Source organism: Pantherophis guttatus, chromosome 4 (genome assembly GCF_059756535.1).
Source record: "Pantherophis guttatus breed Tessera chromosome 4, ASM5975653v1, whole genome shotgun sequence".
In the NCBI taxonomy this organism is placed as follows: Eukaryota; Metazoa; Chordata; class Lepidosauria; order Squamata; family Colubridae; genus Pantherophis; species Pantherophis guttatus.
Genome location: NC_142066.1, coordinates 158,207,994 through 158,230,045, shown reverse-complemented (window position 1 = coordinate 158,230,045; position 22,052 = coordinate 158,207,994). Strand labels below are relative to the sequence as shown.

At 51.1% G+C, this 22,052-nt stretch overlaps 1 protein-coding gene across 3 annotated transcripts; it reads left to right on the top strand.

Moving 5' to 3' along the window:
• On the top strand, positions 1-21,785 carry CSPG5 (chondroitin sulfate proteoglycan 5). 3 transcript variants are annotated; one of them, XM_034430527.3, is made up of 5 exons: positions 1-374; positions 3,439-4,762; positions 10,639-10,827; positions 17,347-17,419; positions 21,342-21,785. In XM_034430527.3, exons 1-5 carry the CDS (start codon positions 320-322, stop codon positions 21,501-21,503), a joined length of 1,803 nt encoding a protein of 600 aa, XP_034286418.3. In that variant the 5' UTR covers positions 1-319; the 3' UTR covers positions 21,504-21,785. The 3 variants fall into 3 exon arrangements, with proteins under 3 accessions (XP_034286418.3, XP_087750406.1, XP_087750405.1); XM_087894280.1 differs by having other exon boundaries at positions 147-374; positions 17,347-17,500; XM_087894279.1 differs by lacking the exons at positions 17,347-17,419; positions 21,342-21,785 and adding an exon at positions 12,485-14,972 and having other exon boundaries at positions 148-374.
• The last annotated feature ends 267 nt before the right edge of the window (positions 21,786-22,052 follow it).

The window sequence follows — 22,052 nt, the reverse complement described above, 5'->3', positions numbered from 1 at the left end:
TGGGCGTGGGTGGGGCTGCTGCTGCTATTTCGGCCTCTGCGGGGGTCTCCCTCCCTCTCCCTCTTTCTATCCCCCTCCTCTCCCCTCTCTCCTCCTCCCCCTCCCCAAGCGCCGCCCCCTCCCCTCCTCCTCTCTCCCCCCCCCCACTTCAGGAGGCGGCTGGCCACTCGGCGCTGATGCTGGAGGCGAGGCGGCCGCGGATGATGGGGCGGCGGAGGAGCGGCGGGGCGGCGGCGGCGGAGCGCTGATCGCGGAGGGGAGGCAGGCGGGCAGGGGGCGCGGTCGGTCCGGCGGGCGAGCCCAGAGCCCCGCGGTGAGGATGGGGTCGCCTCCCGCCGCCCCCCGGCTGTTCCTCCTGGCGTTGCTGCTGGCGGGTAGGTGGGCCTGGAAGATGGGGGGGTCTCGAGAATCCGTGGAGAGGTCCCTCCTAGCCCCCCAGACCGTTCCCCACATTGGTAAAGCCGGCCAAAGAAATGGGGAGGGGTCTTTGCCTTAAATGCGGGCTGGGGTCTTTCTGGACTCCTTCCCGCTCGGATTTGGGTGGGTGAGCAATGGGGAGGGGGGAATGACGAGGGTGGGGGCGTTGGGCTCTTGTCCCCCTGACACGTGTCCCCTAAATCCACACTGAGCATCCTTGGAAGAGATGCGAGGAGAGGGTCGCGCTAAAATCGCAGCACGCCCCCCCACCCGGCCAATTCCAACCGTAGGGACTGGAGGGGGAGGGGGCGGTTGCGGAAATCTCGGGGTTCTCTAGATTTAGGGGAGGGGGCGGCGGAAAAAAGGGGTCTCCCCCCTCCCCAGCTGTCAATCAGCGTCTTTGAGAGGGAGGCTGCCGTTGGAGTCCCTTTCGCCTGGAAAGGCGGGGGTTCCCGGGAGGGGGGTGGGCGGCTGTGGGAGCCAAGAAGGGGAGGGGTCCTATTCTCCCCCCCCCCACTTCCCCATCCCGCTATTTCTCAAACGGACCGGGCTACAAAGCCCAACATCCCCAGTCAGGACAGCCGAAGGTGTTTCATACAAGCTGGCCATCATTTCACGAAGAGGAATAGAATTAGAGGAAGGGGACAAGAGGGGGAAGGGGCGGAGGGCGGCATCCCCAGAAACGGTTTGTGGGTTCCTGGCCATGTGCAGAAAATCAGCCCGCCCCACCCCACCCCGCCCTATAAACACAGACACACAGAAACATTCACCCCTTTCTCTTTTTTTTCTTTTTTTGGGTGGGGGGCGTCGGAATTATGGGAAGGGTCTTTGCAAAGTGGGGAGGGAGGCCTGTATTTGGGGGCAGGGGAGCGGCTTGTCTGCTTGGTTGCAATCTCCCCACCCCCAGCGAAAAGAACCCCAGATGAATTTTTCTTGAAGAAGGGGCGAGACCACCCCCAAAAAACGGGGGGGGATTCTGCAGGTGTGCCCCTCCCTCACTGCAAGCCCCTGCTTTCCTCCCTCCATCCTTTTTTCCTTCGTTCTTTTTCATCCTTCCTCCCCTCCCCTCTTTTCCTTCCTTCTTCCTTCCCTTCTGCTCCTCTTCCCTTCTTCCTTCCTTCTCCATCCCTTATTTCCTTCTTTTTCATTTTCCTCCCTCTCTATTTCCCTCCTTCCCTCCCTCCTCCTCTTCTTCTTCCCTGCTTCTCTCCTTCCTGCCTTCCTTTTCCCCCTTTCCTCCCTCCCGCCTTCCTTCCTTCCTTTCCACCCCTTCTTTTATCTTCCTTCCCCCTCTCCCTCCCTTCCTTCTCTTTCATTTCCCTTCTACTGTCCCTCCTCCCCTCCCCTCCTGTCTTCCTTCTTCCCTGCCATTCTCCCTCCCTTCTTTCTTCTTCCCTCCTTCCAACCCTCCTTCCTTTTCTCTCCATCTCCCTTCTTCCTTCCTTCCTTCATCCCTTCCCTCTCTTAACTTCCTTTTGCCTCTTTCCATCTCTCCTTCCTCCCTTCTTCTCTCCCTCTTTTCCTGCCTTCCCTCCTTCCTTCCCTTCCCTCTTTCCCTCCTTCATTTTCCCTCCTTCATTCCTCCCTTCCCTGTCCTCTCTTCCATTTTCCTCCCTCCCTCCCTTTCATCTTCCTTCTCTCCCTCCCTCTTTCCTTCCACCCTTTCGTTCTCTTTTCCATTTTTTCACTCCATCCCTTCTCCCTTCTTTTCTACCACCCTCCCTCTCACCTTCCTTTTCCTCCCTTCCCTGTTTCTCTTCCATTTTCTTTCCTCCATCCCTCCTCCCTTCTTCCCACCGTTCCTCCCATCTCCAATCCTTTCTGCCATTTTTTCCCTACCACCTCCCTTCCTTCCTCAACCCTCCCTCCTTCCTTCCTTCCTCCCTTCCCTGTCTTCTTCCATTTTCTTCCCTCCATTCCTTCTTCCTTCTCCAGCCCTCCTTCATTTTCCTTCCTTTTTTCCTTCTTTCCTTCCCTCTCTCCCTCCTTCTATCCTTCCTTCCTTCCATCCCTCCCTCCACCTTTTTTCTCCCTCCCTCTTCCTTCCCTCGCTCCTTTTGTCCTTCTTTCCTTCCTTCCTTCCCTCCCTCCCTCCTTCCCATCCGTTCTTCCTTCTTTCCTTCTTTTCCTTCTCTCCCTCCCACTGTCTTTTTTTCTTCCCTTTTTTCCTTCCTTCCCCTCCTTTCCTTCTTTCCTTCCTTCCTTCTTCCCCTCCCTCCCTCCTTTCCATTTATCTGTCCTTCCTCCCTCCCTCTTTCCCTCCCTCCCTCTTTCTTCCTCTCCCACCCTCCTTCCCTCCCTCCTTCCCTCCCTCCCTCCTCTCCATTCATCTGTCCTTCCTTCCTTTCCTTCCTTCCTTCCCTCCCTCCCTTCCTCTTCCCTCCCTCCCTGCTCTTTTCCTTCCTTCCATTTTTCCTTCCTTCCTTCCTCCCACCTTCCCTCCCTCCCTCCTTTCCATTCATCTGCCCTTCCTTCCTTTCCTTCCTTCCTTCCTCCCTCCCTCCTTCCCTCCCTCCCTCCTTTCCATTCATCTGTCCTTCCTTCCTTTCCTTCCTTCCCTCCCTCCCTTCCTCTTCCCTCCCTCCCTGTCTCTTTTCCTTCCTTCCATTTTTCCTTCCTTCCATTTTTCCTTCCTTCCTTCCTCCCTCCCTCCTTCCTTCCCTCCCTCCTTGTTCCTCTCCCTCCCTCCCTCCCTCCCAGCCACACCTCCTGGGAATTAATCCCTCTTTACTACGGCTCCCGAAGAAGGCGAGAGAATCCAAAGAATGAATCAGTCTGTGTGGGAACTGCTGCTATTTTTGCCACGCGTGGCACAGCCGCACAGTGCTGGGATTAAAAAAGGGTGTATTTTTTGCTCCCTTCCCCTCCCTCCTTGGGAAAAGCCCCTTGGGGTTCCCACTCCCCACTCCCATGGAGGCGTGTGTGCTTAACCGAAGGGGGGGGGTAGAGTTGTCATGGGGAGGGGGGGCAGCCAGAGAGAGACCCCCCTGTGTGCCACGTGTTTGCTTTCCTTCCTTGCAGCCTCTGAGCCCCGTCCGAGTTTCCCAGGTGACCCCAAAGTATCAGGACCCCTCTGGAGGAACAGCCAAGAGCCCCCCCTGCTCAGCAGCCATCCCGCCATGAAAGAGAGTCCATCTCCCCCTGCAGAGACCCCCAGGTTTGGGGGCAACGCCTCCACAGGCCAGGTGTCGTCCCTGCAACCGGCCCGGGCCAAGGAGTCCCAGCTGGTGCCCCCCGCTTTGCCTCCCACGCAGGTCCAGCAACCTGCGTGGGAGCCCAAAACCCAACCAGTTCTCTGCCCCGGCTGCTCCCGGCGGACAGCGCGGGAGATGGCGGGGAGTGATTCGCACCCAGACCCCAGTGCAGAAGCTTCCTCGGCCGCCCCACATGTGGCTCCCCCAGGCCGGGCAGAAGACGGCACCTGGCGGCTTTTCGACCGAGGCAAAGCTGGGCTGGGCAGCCAAGAAGACGTGGGTAGCGGAGACCCGCACGCAAAGACATCCACAAATCCTGGGTGGGCCACGGCGCTTCCCCCGCACGATTTCAACCCGCTTGGCCGTGAGAGAGACCTGCTGCTCAAACCCACACGATCCACACGCGACCCCCAAGCCACCGAGACCCCGCGAGGAGCTGGGGGCGTCCTGGGCCCAAAGGAAGAGCCCTACAGCCGCAGCCCAAACCTGGAGACCCTCCCTTCTGTGGCGCCCCCTGCCGTCAAATCCATGCAGACCCCTTCCTCCGACCCACTGGCCTCAGAGATTATTGACGTTGATTATTATGACCTTTTCGACGGGGGGGCTTTGCGTGGGCCTGGCATGGACTCGACCAAAACGAAGCCCCCTGTGGACAAAGGGGTCTCGTGGCCCTTCCGCGACCTTTACGACGAGTTCAGCCCTTTCGACGAGTTGGATTTTTACCCCACGACCTCCTTCTACACCGATGGCGACGAGGAAGAGGAGCCGGAGGAGGAAGAAGAGGAGGAGGAAGAGGAGGAAGAAGAGGCAGGGGCCGCAGAGGAAGAGGAGGAAGGGAAGGACCCCCTGGTCCCAACGCCCACACCCCCCAAAATCCACACCAAACTCCCCGGCGCAGAGCCCACTGTCCGCCGATTTCTCCTTCCCCCGTTGCAGACTTTTGTCATTTCAGGGGGCAGCGGACGAACCGTCTCCGGACCGGTTTCAGGGGATCCAGCCCGGGAAACGGGCATCCCGGAGAACGGCACTGAATGCCGCATCGGCTACACCCGACACAATGCGACCTGCAAGTCGGTTTGCGACACCTTCCCAAGTTATTGCCACAACGGGGGGCAGTGTTACCTAGTAGAGAACCTGGGGGCCTTCTGCAGGTGAGTGGGGGGGGGCTGGAAAAGGGCCAGGGGTCCCCCTGGGCTGCCAGATTTCCAGAGGGGAAGATTTGGGGGGATGACACAGAGACACCCCCCCCTTACTTTCAAGCAGAGGAAGCTAGGTGGGATGTCTTTTAAACTTCAGAGGAAGGTTCAATGCACACAAAGGAGACTTTGGCCCCAGGGGGAGGGATTTGAGAGCTAGTTTTTTTGGGGGGGGAAGGTTGCGGGGGTCCCTGTCTAGTCTCTGAAACACACACACACACACACCTCGTTATGGTTCACACATGTACATTCTGCACATGTTTGTCTCCCAGGTAAATGGAGTCCCGAAAGCAGTGCAGATGCTGCCACCACCCTACTCTACCCCAGCAGAGAGAGAAGGGAAGAGAGAGAGAGAGAGAAGGAGACAGAGGGAGATAGAAAGAAAGAAGGAGAGTGAAGGAGAAAGGGAGAAGGAGAGAGAGAAGGAGAGGGAGAGAGAAACAATGAGAGAAACAATGAAAAGAGAAAGAATGAGAGAGATAAAAGAGAATGAGAGAAAGAGGGAAAGAATGAGAGAGAATGAGAGAGGGAGAGAGACAGAAAGAAGAGAGAAAAACAAAGAAATAGGAAGAAAAGAGGGGAGAATGGGAGAGAGAATGAGAGGAAGAGAGAAAGAATGAGAGAAACAGAAAAAGAAAGAGAAAGAGAGGGAGAGAGATAGAGAAAGAGAGAAAGAGAGAAAAACAGAAAGGAATAGAAAGAAAATAAGAGGAGAGAATGGGAAAGAGGCAGAGAGAAAGAGAGAATGAGAGAAAGGGAGAAAGAGAAAGAGATAGAGAAGGAGAGTGAGAAAAAGAGAAATAAAATGAGAAAGAGGGAGAACGAGAGAAAGAGGGAGACAGAATGAGAGGGAGAGAGAGAAAGAGAAGGGGAAAGAGTAGAGAGAGAAAGAGAAAGACTAAGAGGAGATGAGAGAAAGAGTGAAAGAGAGGAGAGAAAATAGAGAGAAAGAGAAAGAAGGACAGAGAGAGAAGGAGAGTGGAAGAAAAACTGAGAGAAGGAGAAATAGAGAGAAGGAGAGAGAAGGAGAGAGAGGAGTGAAGGAAAACAACAAGAAGTAGAAAAGAGAGAATGAGTGAGAGAGAGGAGAGGGAGAGAGAGGGAGAAAGTAAGAAAGAGAGGAAGAGAAAGAGAGAATGATAAAGGAACAGAAAGAGAGAAAGAAAGAAAGAAAGAGAGAGAGAGAGGAATGGTCTACGGCTAGGTCCTAGGGTCTCCTAGGGTCTCCTGCTTGAGCTGGGGGTTAGACTAGATGACCTCCCAGGTCCCTTCTACCTATTCTGTTCTGTTCATGAAAGCACCCTGCTCAATTCTCACATGGACACCACCACACTGCTTCAAAAACACTCTGCACGTGTTCAGGAGTTCCGCTTCGCCGTATGCCAATGGGCCTCCTTACTTCACAGAGGTTTAATTGATGCTGAGAGTCATTAAAACAAAGGGGATTAAGGAGAGAGGGATTTAGGGTGGGGGGTATTGAAAGACCTCTCCCCTCCCTCTTGAGACCCTCCGTGGCCGGGCAAGGAAGAAAGAACCCCTCCCTCTTTCCCCTCCACTCTCCCTCCCACCCCCCTCAGCTGCCCCCAGACTCAAAATGGGGTTTCTGAGGGTCTCACACACAGCATTCGGGGGGGGGGGGACAGGCTGAAGCCAAGAGACCCCTCCCCTTTTCTCCCCAGCCTCATCTTTGTCTCAGAATGGGAGGGGGTCACCTTTGACCTTGTCCCCCTCATGACCAACCCCCCCATCTCAATTCCTCTGGACCTCAGACTCTCGAAAAACGCCCCCTCCCCAAATAATCATTCCAGGCGTAACATGGCTGCCTGGTCCTTCCGGGCGTAACATGGCTGGCCTCACAGGGATGGGGGTCGCAAGGCAGGTAGTCCTCAACTTACGACCAAATGCAAGCACAACATTTACATCGCTAAGCGAGACAGGTAAGTTTTGCCCCATCGGACGACTTTTCCTCAAATCTAATGTTGAGACAGGCCGTCCTCAATTTACGGTGGTAATTCCGCCCCAAAGTGAGACAGTCGTTGAGTTTCGCCCCATTTTATGACATTTCTGGCCGTGGTTAAGCGAATCCCTGCTGTCATGAAGTTGGGAACACCGCCGTTAAGTGAATTGGGCTTCCCCCCCCCCTTGACTTTGCTCGTCGGAAGGTGGTGCCCGCGGGAATTTCGCTCCCGTCGTAAGTGTGAAAAACGACCATCGGTCACTTTCTTCCACGCTGTTGTAACTTCGAATGGTCATTAAACAAGGACTCCCTGTACCAGACCCACGAAGGTACGTACTTCGCCCTTCCTTGGGACTACAGACCCCATCTTCCTCTCCCCCAGGCCTGCCAGCAGGGGACAATGGGAGGCGTAATCCAACCCATCCAGCAGGGAAGACAGCAATAAGGATCTACCGGTTGTTCTTCTGGGGTGGGGGGCTCTTGGAGCCGCTCCCTGAGCCGGGGACCCCTGCCCTTTAATGGGGCGCTTTGGGGCCCTATATGGGGATGCCATTTCTCTCCCCCAAGTCCTACAAAATCCAGAGGGCAGAACAGGGGTGAAATCCAGCAGGTTCTGACGGGTTCTGGAGAATCGGTAGCGGAAATTTTGAGTAGTTCGGAGAACAAGTAGCGGAATCGGCAAACACCACCTCTGGCTGGTCCCAGAATGGGGTGGGAATGGGGATTTTGCAGTATCCTTCCCCTGCCATGCCCACCAAGCCACGCCCACAGAACTGGTAGTAAAAAAAATTTGAATTTCACCATTGGTGCAGGGTCCCTCCAAGAGAAACGGATCAAAGGACCCATAATCCACCAATTTGCTTTCCATTATGCCCCCTCCTCTCAGGAGACCGGGCTCCCCACAGGTGGGGGGGGGGAGCAAAGACTGATCCCTTGCCGCTACCTTGGGGGGGGGACTCCCCCTCCCCAAATGTGAAACTGATACAGGAAGTCCTCAACATACGACCACCGTCCATTTCCCCCCCCCCCTCAATTTCCACTACTTGGTGAGACATTCACTAAGGGAGTTATGCCCCATTTCACCCCCGGTTGTTAAGCGAATCGGGACTCCCCCCTGGACTTTTCTCATTGCAAAATGGGGACGAACCCTAGCCTTTCCCTCCCCCCGGGACGCTGCGACCGTCATAAGTATGAGTTGGTTGCCCTCCGTCTGAATTTGGATCATGGGGAGGCCGCGACAGTCGTAATGGTGAAACAAACGGCCCTACGTCGCTTCTTTCAGTGCTGTGGTAACATCAAATGGTTACTAAATGAACGGTCGTAACTCGAGGACTAGGTTCCAGGCTCCGTGCATGGAGGCCATCCTCTTTGCAGACCCTCTACCCTGAATTCCACAGATGGGGGAAGACCACCACCCCCTCCCCTCTCTCCCAGAAGCAGGCAGATGGTATTCGGAGTCCTCCGGGCTCCCCCTCTGCTGGAATTAGGTCAAAGCCGTCCGAAGCCGTTAATCCGCTTGGTCGTCCAGCCAGGAGGTCAGAAACCGCGGTCAGAATTGAATTCAGATCTCCAGATCTCCATGGGGAGATCCTGAAGCCGGGGACAATGAGCTTTGTAGTCTGTCGAGGTTGGGCAGGCCGGTTGAGCATCATTTCGAGCTGTGGATTTTGCAGAGATCTATTGGCCGGGAGTTCCGCAGATTCCAAGTAGCTCCAGCCAAGATGGAAGATACATAGAATGTAGAATCATAGAGTTGGAAAAGACCTCAGAGGTCTTCTAGTCCAACCCCCTGCTCAAACAGGAGACCCCATACAGGAAGTCCTCGACTTACGACAGCCCGTTTAGTGACCGTTCTGAGTTCCCGCGGCACTGAAAAACGTGACTTATGACCATTTTTCACACTTACGACCATTGTAGCCTCCCTGTGGTCACGGGATCAGAGTTCAAACTCGTACTTATGATGGTTCCAGTGTCATATGATCCCCTTTTGTGACCGTTGGACGAGCCAAGTCAATGGGAAAGCCCGGTTCACTTAAAGACGGGTTGCTATGTGAGACGTTCACAAAGCTTTACAAAGTTCATTTTGATGTGATTCACTTAACAATGGTTTTTCCCCCTTCATTTGAAGGGGGCAAAACTAAAGACGTAACGAATGCCTCACTTAACGACTTAAATTTTGGGCTTTAATATGGTTGTAAGTCGAGGACTACCCATATAACAGTGGGCACGCTGCCAACCTATGTAATAACATATAAGAAGGAAATATATAAGTCTAAAATATCAGGATGAATCATATAATATTAATATTATATAATAATAATAATAATAATATGAATTTAAGATCTGTCTCTTTTTTCAATTGGTCTCCTGAGCATAATACAAGTAATCCTTGGACTTAACGACTGCAACGGAGCCCAAAATTTCTCGCACTGAACGCAAGAGTCGTTAAGTGAGTTTGGGCCCGTTTAACGACTTTTCCGCCCACCCATGTTTAAGCGAATCCCTGGTGTCATTTAGTCGGTCACACCGTCCTTAAGTGAATCCCAGCCGTGGCGAAGTTAGTCAGATCGTTGTTCAGTGAATCGGGCTTCCCCCATTGACTGTGCTGGCCGGACGGTCGCAAAAAGGGGATTGCGGGACCCTCATAAATATGAGTCCGTTGCCACAAGGGCATTGCGGGGATGTGGCAATGGCCAAAGTCACTTTTTTTCACTGCCGTCATAATTCTGAACGATCACTAAATGAACTGCTGTAAGTAGAGGACTACCTATAATCCTTTTTGCCCTGTTACTTCAATAAAGTGAAAAATAGTCCTTGACTAGTCCTCAATTTACAACCATTCGCTTAGTGACTGTTTGAAGTTATGACAGCACTGAAAAAATGACGGTTGATTTTCTCATTTATGACATTTTCGGCATCCCCGTGGTCACATGATCCAAAATTGAGATGCTTGGCAACAGGCTCATATTTATGACGGTTGCCGAGTTTGGGGGTCATGTGACCCCTTTAGCAACCTCCTGACAAGCAATTAGGAATCCCAATTCACTTAACCACTGTGTCACTCACTTAACAACGGTGGCTGGAAAAGTGATAGAAAGACACAAAACTCCCTTCCCTGCTGTCTCACTTCGCGACAGAAATGTTGGGCTCAGTGGCAGTCATAAGTAAAGGATTACCTATAGCGGCACTTCCACTTGGAGATTTTATGTAATACCAAATCTTTTCACATAGGTCACAAAAGATCCTAATAATTTAATTTAATTTAATTTAACTACTATTTGATTTAATTTATTTTTCTTTACTTTACTCTTTAATTATTTTGTTTTATTTTATTATTTAATTAATTTAACTTATTTTAGTTTGTTTAGTTCACTTTAGTTTAATTTACTTAAATTTAGTTTAATTATTTACTTTAGATTAATTTTATTTAATTAATTTTATTATTTAATTTACTTTATTTTCATTTGTTTAATTTACTTTAATAGAATTTAAAATAATTTATAATAATTTTTTGGGATTTTTTGTTTTTTATTTAATTTAATTATTTTATGTTTTATTACTTACATTTTTCATTTTTTCATAATTTTTAAGGATTTTTTGAAAAAAAAATTATTTAATTTTTTCCCACTTCATTTAATTGCAAACAGCGCTACCCCGCTCCGGATGTGAATTTTGCATGGGAAGAGGGTGGAGGGGAAAAAAAATGTGTTTTCTTACAGGCCAGCGAGTCCAATCTATCCCCAGCTTCTGTCCTTAAGATAGACTGCCTCCTTCCAGGGAGGCTTTATTTGTGCCCCTAAGCGGAGGGAGACTGAGTCGGAATGGGGGATTGCGCGGGATCTGTCCAAACCTTTGCCGGTCCTTCCCCTCTTAGGTGCAACACCCAGGACTACATCTGGCACAAGGGGCTGCGCTGTGAGTCCATCGTGACCGACTTCCAGGTGATGTGCGTGGCGGTGGGCTCGGCCGCCCTGGTGGTCCTGCTCCTCTTCATGATGACCGTCTTCTTCGCCAAGAAGCTCTACCTGCTCAAGACCGAGAACCTCAAGCTGCGGAAGAGCAAGTGAGTGGCAGGCAGGGAGGGAGGGAGACATCCTCTCCTGGATGTAGCCCTTTCTTTCTCACTCCCTCTCCTTTCTCCCTCTCCTCCTTTCCTCCCTGCTTCTCCTTCTTTCCTTCCTCCTTTCCTCCTTTCCTTGCCTCCTTCCTTTTCCTTCCTTTCCTCTTCCCTTCCTCTCTCCCTCCCCCTTCCTTCCTTCCTTCCGTCCCTCTCCCTCCCTCTTTCCTTCCCTCTCTCTCTCTCCTTCCTCCCTTCCTCTCTCCCTCCTGTCCATTTCCTTCTTTCCTTTCCTCCCTCCCTCGCTCCCTCCCTTTCCTTCCTCCATTCTTTCCTCCCCTTTTCTTTCTCCCTGTCTCCTTCTCCTACCTCTCTCTCTCCCTCTCCTCCCTCCCACTGCTCCCCCATTTCCTCTTCCTCCCACCTCCTTCCTTCCTTCCCCTTTCTTTCTTCCTTTCCTACCTCTCTTCCTCCCTCTCCTCCTGGTCTCCCTCCCTCCTTCTTCTTTCCCTCCCTCCCATCTCCTTTCTTCCTTTCTTTCTTCCTTCCTCCCCCTCTCTCCTTCCTCCTTCCTCCCTTCTTTCGTTCTTCCTTCTTTCTTCCTCCCATCTCCTTCCTTCCCACCTTTCCTCCATACTCTCCCTCTCCCTCTCCTCTCTCCCTCCCTCCCTCTCCTTTCTTCCTTCTTCCCCCTCTCTCCTTCCTTCCTCCCTCCCTTCTTTCTTCCTTCCTTCTTCCTTCCTCCCATCTCCTTCCTTCCCATCTTTCTTCCATACTCTCCCTTTCTCTCTCCTCCCTCCCTCCCTCTCCTTCCTTCCTCCCTCTCTCTCCTGCCTCCCTCATCAATGACTCAAAGTGATGAGCCTCCTTCCTCCTCTTTCCTCCTCCTATTTTCTCCATCACAACAATCTTGTTAGGTGGGTTGGGCTCAGAGAGAGCAAAAGCAACGGGCCCAAAGTCACCACATGCTCAAAGGGGTCCTGTTCTCAAAAGACCCCCTCTCTTAAAGGTTCAGAGGCAGCAGGCAGATGTTACTCTGGCCAACAGCTACTCGTTGCAACCTTACGTTGTGCCTGGAGAAACATGAAGAACAGTTGCAGGAATTGGGGCTATCTAGTCTAGTGAGAAGAAGGGGGGACATGATAGCATCTTCCCAAATTTGAGGACCTACCCCATAGAAGAAGGAAGGGTCTTCTCCAAAGCACCTGAAAGCAGGACAAGATGCAATGGATGGAAACTCATCAAGGAGAAAAGCAATCTGGAACTAAGGACAATTAACCAGTAGAATGACTTCCCACCAGAAGTTGTAGGTGCTCCATCACTGGAGGTCTTCAAGAAGAGATTGGACAAGCATTTGTCTGAAATGGTAGAAGGTCTCCTGCTCGAGCAGGGGGCTGGACTAGAAGACCTCCAAAGTCCCTTCCAACTCTGTACTTCTGCAATTCTCTATTATACTTTCTCTCACCAACATCTCCTGAGCTTCTCAACTCCACCTTCGACCTTCTCCCATTCATTTCTCACCCTTGGAGGACTAGAAGACCTCCAAGGTCCCTTCAAACTCTTCTGTTCGTCATCCCCACACACTGTGCCTTCCCTTCCTCTAAAGATGGTGAGTCTTTCTTCCTCCATAATTCTTGAGCTAAACCTCCATCCACCTTCCCAGGTGTCTTCTTCAAAAACTGGTCGACGTACGAATTCTTCCTCACCCATGGACCAATTTTTCTGCTCGGTTGTTCTCCGCGTCGCTACACCAGAGGAGACATTTCCAGCACAGCTGTTAGCAGTCGAGCTCCTTAGAGATCCATCTTCTCAAGTCTCTGATTTATGAACGGACCTTCTGCTGGGCAAGATGCCAACTTGGCCGTAGATAAGATGGAGATGCTTGGATTGTTGATTGCTGGTTGTTTCTTCAAGCTATCAATTTCCAGGATAAATTGTCCCCTCCGTTCCGCCAAGGAGTGGAAGCATGTTCCTCTCCCAAAAGCAGAACGTTGCAACTAACTTGTAAAAGGAGAAGAAGTGGGAAGCGACGAACTCAATTTTGTCCGGTTGACCAATGTGGGGATGGTTGTCCACCACACGGGGAAGGGCGCCTAGCTTTCATGGCCCAAGGCTAGGCACCAGGCGTGCTATTTTGAGACAGGAGAAACCATGCTGAGCCACCCAAGAGCTAGTTTGTATGAAGAGTTAAGGCAGCAGGCTAGAAACCGGGAGACTGGGAGTTCTAGTTCTGCTTTAGGGATGAAAGCAACTGGGCGACTTTGAGCCGATCTCCAGGAGACTGGGAGTTCTAGTCCTTCCTTAGGCGCGAAAGCAAATGGAACATCGTAAAAGTTGGACCCAGGACCCCAGGAAATCTGGATAAAGCAACTCTACAAATACAGCTCGTCCTCAATGTATGACCACAATTGCACCCCAAATTTCTGTTGCTAAGTGAGACATTTGTTAAATGAATTTTACCCCATTGTATCAGCTGTCTTGCCTCCGTTGTTAAGCAAATCGCTGCACTTGTTAGTCACATGGTTGTGAAGTGAATTTGGCTTCCTCGTTGCTTGTTGGAAGGTCACAAAGGGGATCACGTGATCCCAGGACACCACAACCGTCATAAATATGAGTTGGTTGCCAAAGCATCCGAGTTTTGATCATGTGACCGGGGTGGGGATGCTGGAAGTGTGAAAACCAGTCATCAGTACCTGGATGAATCGTCGTATCTGGATCCGTTCCAGTCGGGCTTCAGGCCTGGATACAGCACGGAAACGGCATTGGTCGCATTGGTGGATGATCTCTGGAGGGCCCGGGACAGGGGTTGTTCCTCTGTCCTGGTCCTATTAGATCTCTCAGCGGCTTTTGATACCATCGACCATGGTATCATGCTGTGACGATTGGAGGGGTTGGGAGTGGGGGGCACCGTCCTACGGTGGTTCTCCTCCTTTCTCTCCGATCGGCCACAATCTGTGTTGACAGGGGGGCAGACCCCGAGGCCCCTTGTATGTGGGGTGCCACAAGGGTCGGTCCTCTCGCCCCTTTTGTTCAACATTTATGTGAAGCCGCTGGGTGAGATCATCTGTGGTTTCGGGGTGAGGTTCCATCAGTACGCTGACGACACTCTGCTGTACATCTCCACCCCGGACCACCCCAACGATGCCCTTGAAGTGATGTCCCGGTGCCTGGAGGCCGTGCGGATCTGGATGGGGAGAAGCAGACTCAGGCTCAACACATCCAAGACCGAGTGGCTGTGGTTTCCGACATCCCGATATAGTCAGTTGGTGCCATCACTGACTATTTGGGGCGAGTCATTGGCCCCCACGGAGAGGGTTCGCAACTTGGGTGTCCTCCTGGACTCACGACTGTCTTTGGAAGAGCACATGACGGCGGTGGCCAGGGGGACTTTTGATCAGGTCCGCCTGATTCGCCAGTTGCGTCCCTTTCTGGATCGGGACTCCTTACGCACGGTCACTCATGCCCTTGTCACCTCCCGCCTGGACTACTGCAATGGTCTCTACATGGGGCTCCCCTTGAGGAGCATCCGGAGGCTCCAGCTGGTCCAGAATGCGGCCGCGCGGGTGGTTATGGGAGCGATGTGACGCTCCCATGTGACCCCCTTCCTGAGCAAGCTGCACTGGCTCTTGGTGGTCTTCCGGGTGCGCTTCAAGATTTTTGTTACCACCTTTAGAGCGCTCCATGGCATCGGACCAGGGTATTTACGAGACCGCCTTCTGCTACCAATAGCCTCTCACCGACCAGTACGCTCCCACAGAGAGGGGCTCCTCAGGGTGCCGTCAGCCAAACAGTGTCGACTGGCGGCCCCCAGGGGGAGAGCCTTCTCTGTGGGGGCACCTACCATCTGGAACGAGCTCCCCCCAGATATACGGAAGATCCCGGACTGCGCACGTTTCGTCGTGCTCTCAAAACTTTTTTGTTTCAGCAGGCTGGCCTGGCCTAACTCTACTTTTTAAATTTTTTAATTCGTTTGATTGTATAAATTGGGTGTTTTAATCTGTGTTTCGGCCAAAATATTTAATAATTTTAAGGGACTTTTAATATTTGTGTTATTTGTATTTTATCTTGGCTGTTCACCGCCCTGAGTCCTCCGGGAGTAGGGCGGTATAGAAATTTGATTAATAAATAAATAATAAATAAATCAGCCTCTTTTTTTCAGCGCTGTCGTAACTTCAAACGGTTTCTAAACAAAGTGTGGTCAGTTGAGGACGTACACACACCATGGTTGGACTAGATGACCTCCAAGGTCCCTTCCAACTCGGTTCATCGGTTCAACCTGTTGTTGGATGTGGCGCGAAGGCCCAGAGGCACACTCAGTTTTTCTGGTTACAGCCTGCTGGCTCAGCGTCTTGGATAACCCTCGGATAAAAGACCATCAATCAATGAAAATTGTTTGGAAGGGACTTTAGAGGTCTTCTAGTCCAACCCCCATTGCCGGTTGTAAAGTTGAGGACTACATTTATCAAGTGCTTTCATTGGTAGCTAAATGGCTGCCCCTAGGAGAGTTTCATAGAAGACCATTCGTGGATTAAGGGAAACACCATTTTCTTGTTTCCCAGAATACGGAGTGCTTGCTTGCCCCCCCCCACAGCCCCCCCTCTTGGCAGATGTGGGGTGTCTCCCCCTGGCTTCTCAAACTCCTGAGGTCCAGCCTTCTCTGTTAAAAAAATAAATGTCCAGATTTGGGAGCCAGTGATCTGTGACAGCCTCCCCTGGCCCAGTGGGGTGGACAGAGATTGACCATTGGCACTCCGTGCATAGCAATCAGCAGATTCCCATTCTTACAGAGATCGTGGGAGCAGCCTGGATGGTCCTTTCCCCCACCCCCATTCCTCCTTTTCTTTCGGGACTTGTTCACAGATGCAAATGAGCCATCCCCCCCTCCTGCGACCCCAGTGCAGGACCCCAACCCCCCCTCCCCTTTTTCTCCCCCCCTCCCTCCTTTTGCCGAGCCTGGGAGAATTTTCACAAAGTCCCTTGGTAGTTTTTCCGCAAAGGGACATTTGAGCCCATTGAGAGCAGATGGTGCATTGTCTTACGGAGGGGTGGTGTAGGGTTGGGGGACGATGGTGGGGGGGCGTCTCTGGGAAGATTCCAGCACTGAGCGCTGGGGGGGAGGGGGTCAAAGGTCAGGGGAAAGGGAACAAAGCCGGCTGCAATGGAAAGACGCCCGGTTCCCACGGTCGTAGGGCTGTTCCCCCTTTGGGGGAGAGTGGTATTGTGGGGAGTGGGATGGGGAGTTGTGGGGGGTGTTAAAAAGGCTAGTTTGCCAGGGGGAACTATTTGGGGCTAGCGATGGCTTGAATGCAAAGCTGGAAGGGTGTGTGTGTGTGGGCGGGGGGCTTCATTCATGCAGAGAGAAACCCACGGATGTTTTCGAAACCTTTCTGTGTTGCCAAGAGAAAACTTTTTAAGCTTTTCCTATAAAAGGGGTTGGGGGTCAGGAAAGAGAAACACCCCTCTCCCGTAAAAGGGGGCATTCAAGAAAGACCCCAGTCCCTCCAAAGGCCTTCTACGATTTACCCATCTCATAAAGCAAAGGTTAATATGGATAAGCCTCGACTTACGACTGCCATCGAACGCCCCAAATTTCTGCTGCTGAGCGAGACGGTTCTGAAAGGAAATTTTGGCCCCGTTTTATGAACCTTCTTGCCACCGTCATTAGTTGAATCAGCGATTAGATCAGTCACATGTTTGTTAAGCGATTCACTGCCGAGATCAAATTAGCCACAGGGTTGCTAAGTTGTAAGGAAGGGAAGGGAAGAAAAGGAGGGAGGAAGGAAGGGAGAAATAGAGAGAAACAGAAATAAAAAGAGAAATAAAGAAGAGAATGAGAAAGAAAAAAGATGAAAAAAAGGAAGGAAGGAAGGGAGAATTAGAAGGAAGGAGAGAAAGAAAAAGAAAGAAGGAAAGAGTCAGAAAAACACAGAAGAGAGAGAGAAAAAGAGGAGAAAGTAAGAAAAAAAAAGCAAAACAAAGAAAGAAACCAGAGAAATAAAAAACAGAGATAGAGGGTGAGAAAAAGAAAGAAAGAGAAAAAGAAAGAGTGAGAAAGACAGAAAGGAAGGAAGGAAGAAAGAAAGAAAGAAAGAGAAAGAAAGGAAAGAAAGAAAGAAAGAAAGAAAGAAAGAAAGAAAGAAAGAAAGAAAGAAAGAAAGAAAGAAAGAAAGAAAGACAGGAGACAGATCTTTGAAAAAATTTGTGCTTTTTTCCCAAAAGTTTTCTTTACACAAACACACAGGCAAGTGTGAGCATACATGCACAGCCGTGGGATCACTGGGTTGTCTCCCATCCAATCCAAACCAATGCTTGACCCTTCTTAGCTTTTCTGAGACCAGCCAAGAATTCCCGCCAGCTGCTTCGACGGCCCAGAAGGTTTGCACTCGAACCGCTGGCCTTCTGTACATGCTCAGAGGCCCTCTCTTCTCCCTACGAGACCCGGTTGTCCAGAAAAGCGTCTCTCTGGAATTGACCATCCTTCTCCTCTCTCTCTCTCTCGCTTACCCTTTGCTCTTTTCCCTGCAGATACCGAACCCCTTCGGAGCTACACAACGACAACTTCTCCCTCTCCACCATTGCCGAGGGATCGCACCCAAATGTAAGGAAATTTTGTGACACCCCGTGTAACCACTCCCCCCACGCTCGTGCATTGGCTTACTATGATAACATTATATGTCAGGTAACGTGTCTTCTTCACCTCTCCCGTCCTTCGGCATGCTTCCTGCTGTTTTCCCCGCTCCCCACCCTGTCTCCCTGTCCCGTCTCCGTTGTCCCAAGCATGCTCGGCTTGGCTGCTGCTGCTCCTGGTCCACCCCTGGGAGGCTGCATCCTAAGGGGATCCATCTGGGTTGCCATTTGGAGGCTGCACCCTCAATAGGTCATTCCGGGTTGCCACTGCTGAGCGAGTTTGGTCCAAAAAAATCGAGATGACTGCAGTAAGATGGAAAGTCCAGCTAGGCATTCATCTTGGCATTGTATTGATTTAATTTGCACTTTGCTCGAATCTTAGCGACTCTTGACAGGAGGCAAGTACAAATGTAGGCAAAGATATGAATGAGACAGGACGAGGAGGAGACAAGAACGAAAAATGGCCAAAACTGGGTGAGAATAAGAAGGACTGTGGGGTCCTTGGTGGTCTCTGAGCTGGGGTTGTTTACCTTTGTTGTATATGTTTCATGACTCAACTAGTTAACAGTATTAGAAAGGAGGAGGGGTTGTGGAGAGGAGGAGGAGGAGAATTGTGGGGTCCTTGGTGCTCTCTCAGACATTTCATGACCCAGTTAGGGAACATCATGAATGACAGAATGGAGGAAGGTTCGTGAAGAGGCGGCGGTGGCAGTGGTGGCGGAGGAGTCCTTTGTGCTCTTGGAGCTGAGTTGTTTTCCTGCAGACGTTTCATGACCCAACTAGGGAACCTCATCAGTGCTAAAAGAGATTATATAAAAATAGAGAACAAACCCTTCTCCCTTCTAGCACTGATGCTGTCACCTAGTTGGGTCATTAGAATTAGAATTAGATTTAGAATTTTTTATTGGCCAAGTGTGATTGGACACACAGGGAATTTGTCTTGGTGCATACGCTCTCAGTGTACATAAAAGAACAGATACATTCATCAAGAATCATAAAGTACAACACTCAATGATAGATACAACACATCATGAAACATCTGCAAGAAAACCATCCAGGTCGGAGACCTCCAAGACCCCCTCATTTCAACCCCAAGCTATAAATATTGCCTTTCATCTATATGGACACCCACCCATGCCTGGTGAAGAACCAACAGAGGGGGAGGGGCATTTGGAACTCGGGGAGTACCCCATTCCAGCAGAAAGTCACCTAAAAATAATCCAGAGCTTCAATCTCAGCCATCAGTTTTTGGACCAAACTCTGTGACACCCCTGGTAGGTTGCCCAGTTGTTTCAGGGCTCCAAAGTCTGCCTCCCTAAGGGTGATTTCCTTCCCGCCCCCCCCCCACAGCTTATGGGTCCCTGCATGATGTTGGACCACGAGCAACGCAGCACCCCTCTCTCCCCATGTGTGTTCTGCTGCTGGGGCTTCCGATCCTCACCTGATCTCCACAAACGATCAAAGCTGTTGAAGATGGTAGCATCACAACTTTATTATCAGTTGCACCCTATATTCAGCATGTAGCACCCCTTCATTTCAAGGGCTTCAGGGGAAACTGGGGCTGCCCAAACACATCCCGATAAATTTTTACTGAACTCTGCTTAGGATTCTCGCTTTGAGGGCAATCCTCGACTGCCTTGGCAATTGCATCGGACAAGTTCCTCTCGCAGTTCCAGGGCTATCTTTAGATTGAGGGATATGATCAAGATGTGGGGAGAAGAAGATAGGTCCAGAATGACCAGCAAAGGCCATGCTGGCTGGGGGATTCTGGGAACTGAATTCTAAACATCTGAAGGACACATGATTTGGAAGGAAACTTCATGAGAACATATTGAGGGCCTCCTAACCATCATTGGTATCAATGCTTGGATGAAGGTTACTAATCTCCTGCTCTCTGCCCTTAAATCTTAGGGGAGGGACGTTGGGGGAGCCTGCCCACCTCTCTTCAGTCTACCCACCCCTCTCTTTCCCCTGGCACTGCAGTGGGTCTAAGCCCCCTTCCACAGGGTCCGTGTGTCTTCTGCCCCCGTCTGCTTGTCTCCATCCTCATCCGTGATGTCGTGGTGGATGGCTGTGTGTACCTGGCCAGAAGCTACACTGGGTGAACTGGGAATTCAGGAGTGGGTGTGGGAGAATGCTGGGGGGCATTGGCTGCCTCCCTTCTCTGCAGTTGCTGGTGTCCTAAGGAGGAGAGGGGAGGGAAGGGGAGGGAGGAGAAGAGAGGAGAAAAAAAGGAGAGGAGGGATGGGAATGGGAGGAGAAGAAAGGAGAGGGCAGAGGAGGAGAACAGAAGAGAGGATGGAAAGGGGATGGGAGGAGAGGAGAGAAAAGGAGAGGGAGGGAAGGAAATAGGACAGGGAGGGAGAAGGAGGGAGGGAGAAAGGAAGGGATAGAGAGGGTGGGAGGGAAGTAGGAAGGAATGAAGGAGGGAGGAGAGGAAAGGGAGAGAGAGGAGAGGGGAAGAAAGGAGTGGAGGAAGACGAGGAGAGGAGAGGGAGGAAAGAAAGTAGGAACCTGGGAGGAGTGGAGAGGAGACAGGGAAGGAAGAAGGAAGGAGTGAAGGAGAGGAGAGAAAAGGGAGGGAGAGAGTAGAGTGGGAAGAAAGGGGAGAGGAGGAGGAGAGGAGACAGTGGGAGGGAAGTAGGATGGAATGAAGGAGAGAGGAGAGGAGAAAGGGGGAAGAAAGGAGAGAGGGGAGAGGAGGAGAGGAGAGGGTAGGAGAGAAGAGAGAGAGAGAGAGAGAGAGAGGGAAGGGTTGAGATGGGTCCAAGGAATAACCCAACGCATGGGCATGTTCACAACTGCATCGCCGCTTCCGGTTCCGTCCTTGGAGCGACCCTAAGGCTGCACACGGCTTGGGTTGCAAAAAGAAAAAAGAAAAAAAGAAACTGCACTTGGGAGGGCAGTAATTAGCTGCTCTTTAAAGCAGCACTGTCCTTTCCTGAGAAAAAAGACAGCGCTGCTTTAAGGAGTTGCAATGAAATTGCATGTTTGTCGTCCGAGGGCAGTTTTCAGCATCGAAAGGAGAAGCCGGCGCAAGCACATATCATCCTGGCTAGGATATATACAGGTACTCCTCGCCTTACGACCGCAATTCAGCCCCACATCTCCTGTCGCTAAGCCAGATGTTTGTTCAAAGTGAGCTGCGCTCCATGCTACGGCCTGTCTTGCCACGGCTGTTAAGTGCATCCCTGTCATTGTTAAGTGAGTTACATGGTCATTAAGTGAATCAGGCTCCCCCTTTGACGTTGCTCATCGGAAGGTTGCGAAAGGGAGATCACGTGACCCCGGGACACTGCGACCGTCATAAATACGAGCTGGTTGCCAATCATCTGAAGTTGGATCGCAGGACCGTGGGGATGTTGTGATGGTCGTAAGCGTGAAAAATGGTCATAAGTCACTTTTTTCTTTGCTGGTGTAACTTCGAACGGTCACTAAACGAGGACTACCTGTACTAAAGGCATGAAACGACTCGGGAGCTATTCCACCCTGCTTTGGGAAGGAAATAAACTAGAAGCAGTGTTTCTCCCCCTTGGCAACTTGAAGACAGGTAGACTACAACTCCCTGAATTCCCTAGCCGATATCAGGAATGCTGGGAGTTGAAGTCCAGGCACCTGGCAAGGGCGGGACGGGCATTCTTTTGAGCTGAGTTTCTCAACCTTCGTGACTCAAAAAAGTGGGTGGACTTCGACTCCCAGAATTCCACAGCTGGCATGAGGAATTCTGGGAGTTGAAGTTCACATATCTTGTAGCTGCTGGGTTTGAGAGCAGGTTTGAAGGGAATGGGCGAGTCCCGTACGACCATCTCCCCGATTCGTTCTGATGACACCTGGAAACTAACTGATCTTTCTCTCTCCCGCTTCCTGTCCTGTCCCATCCCCCATCCGTTTAGGATGATCCCAGTGCCCCCCACAAACTCCAGGACCCCTTGAAATCCTGCCTCAAAGACGACGAAGCGTTTAACATTCAGAATTCCACCTCGCCCAAGCTGGATAACAGGAAAGGCAATCCAGACGATGCAGAAGTGAACTGTTTGCAGAACAATCTGACTTGAAGATCCGACAAAAAAGAGCTGGGACGAAAGACGATGCCGTAGGGTGGGTGGGTGGGCGGAAATTAAAGGGAACACAAAAATAAAATTGGGATGCACGAGAGACCCTTCCTCTCATCCAGCGTGCAATTTTTATGGGTTTTGGTTCGATTTTTAATTTTTTTCCCCCTGCCGACGTCATCGCATGCTTTGATGTATTTCGTACGGAAAAAAGAAAAGGAAACCTTATTAAAGAAAAATGGCCTGAAGACAATTCTGGCAGTGTCCGCTCCCCGCTTTCCCTAATGAATGGTGTGCATTGATTTCTTGGTCTGTCCCTGTCTGTATATATTGCCCGGGTTAGTTGGCTTCATCCCTTCCTGCCCCCCATTCCGTGCCCACCCCCACACCCTGGCCCCCTCCCACCCCTGTGATTTCTAACCGTTCGCTGCGGCTCGACTGATTTTCATTTTTCTGTTTTTAATTTGTACATCACTCCAGCCTCCTTTTTTTTCCTTTAATTTTCTTTTTCTTTTCTTTTTTTTTTTTTTTTGAGAAACCGGTTTTAAAATG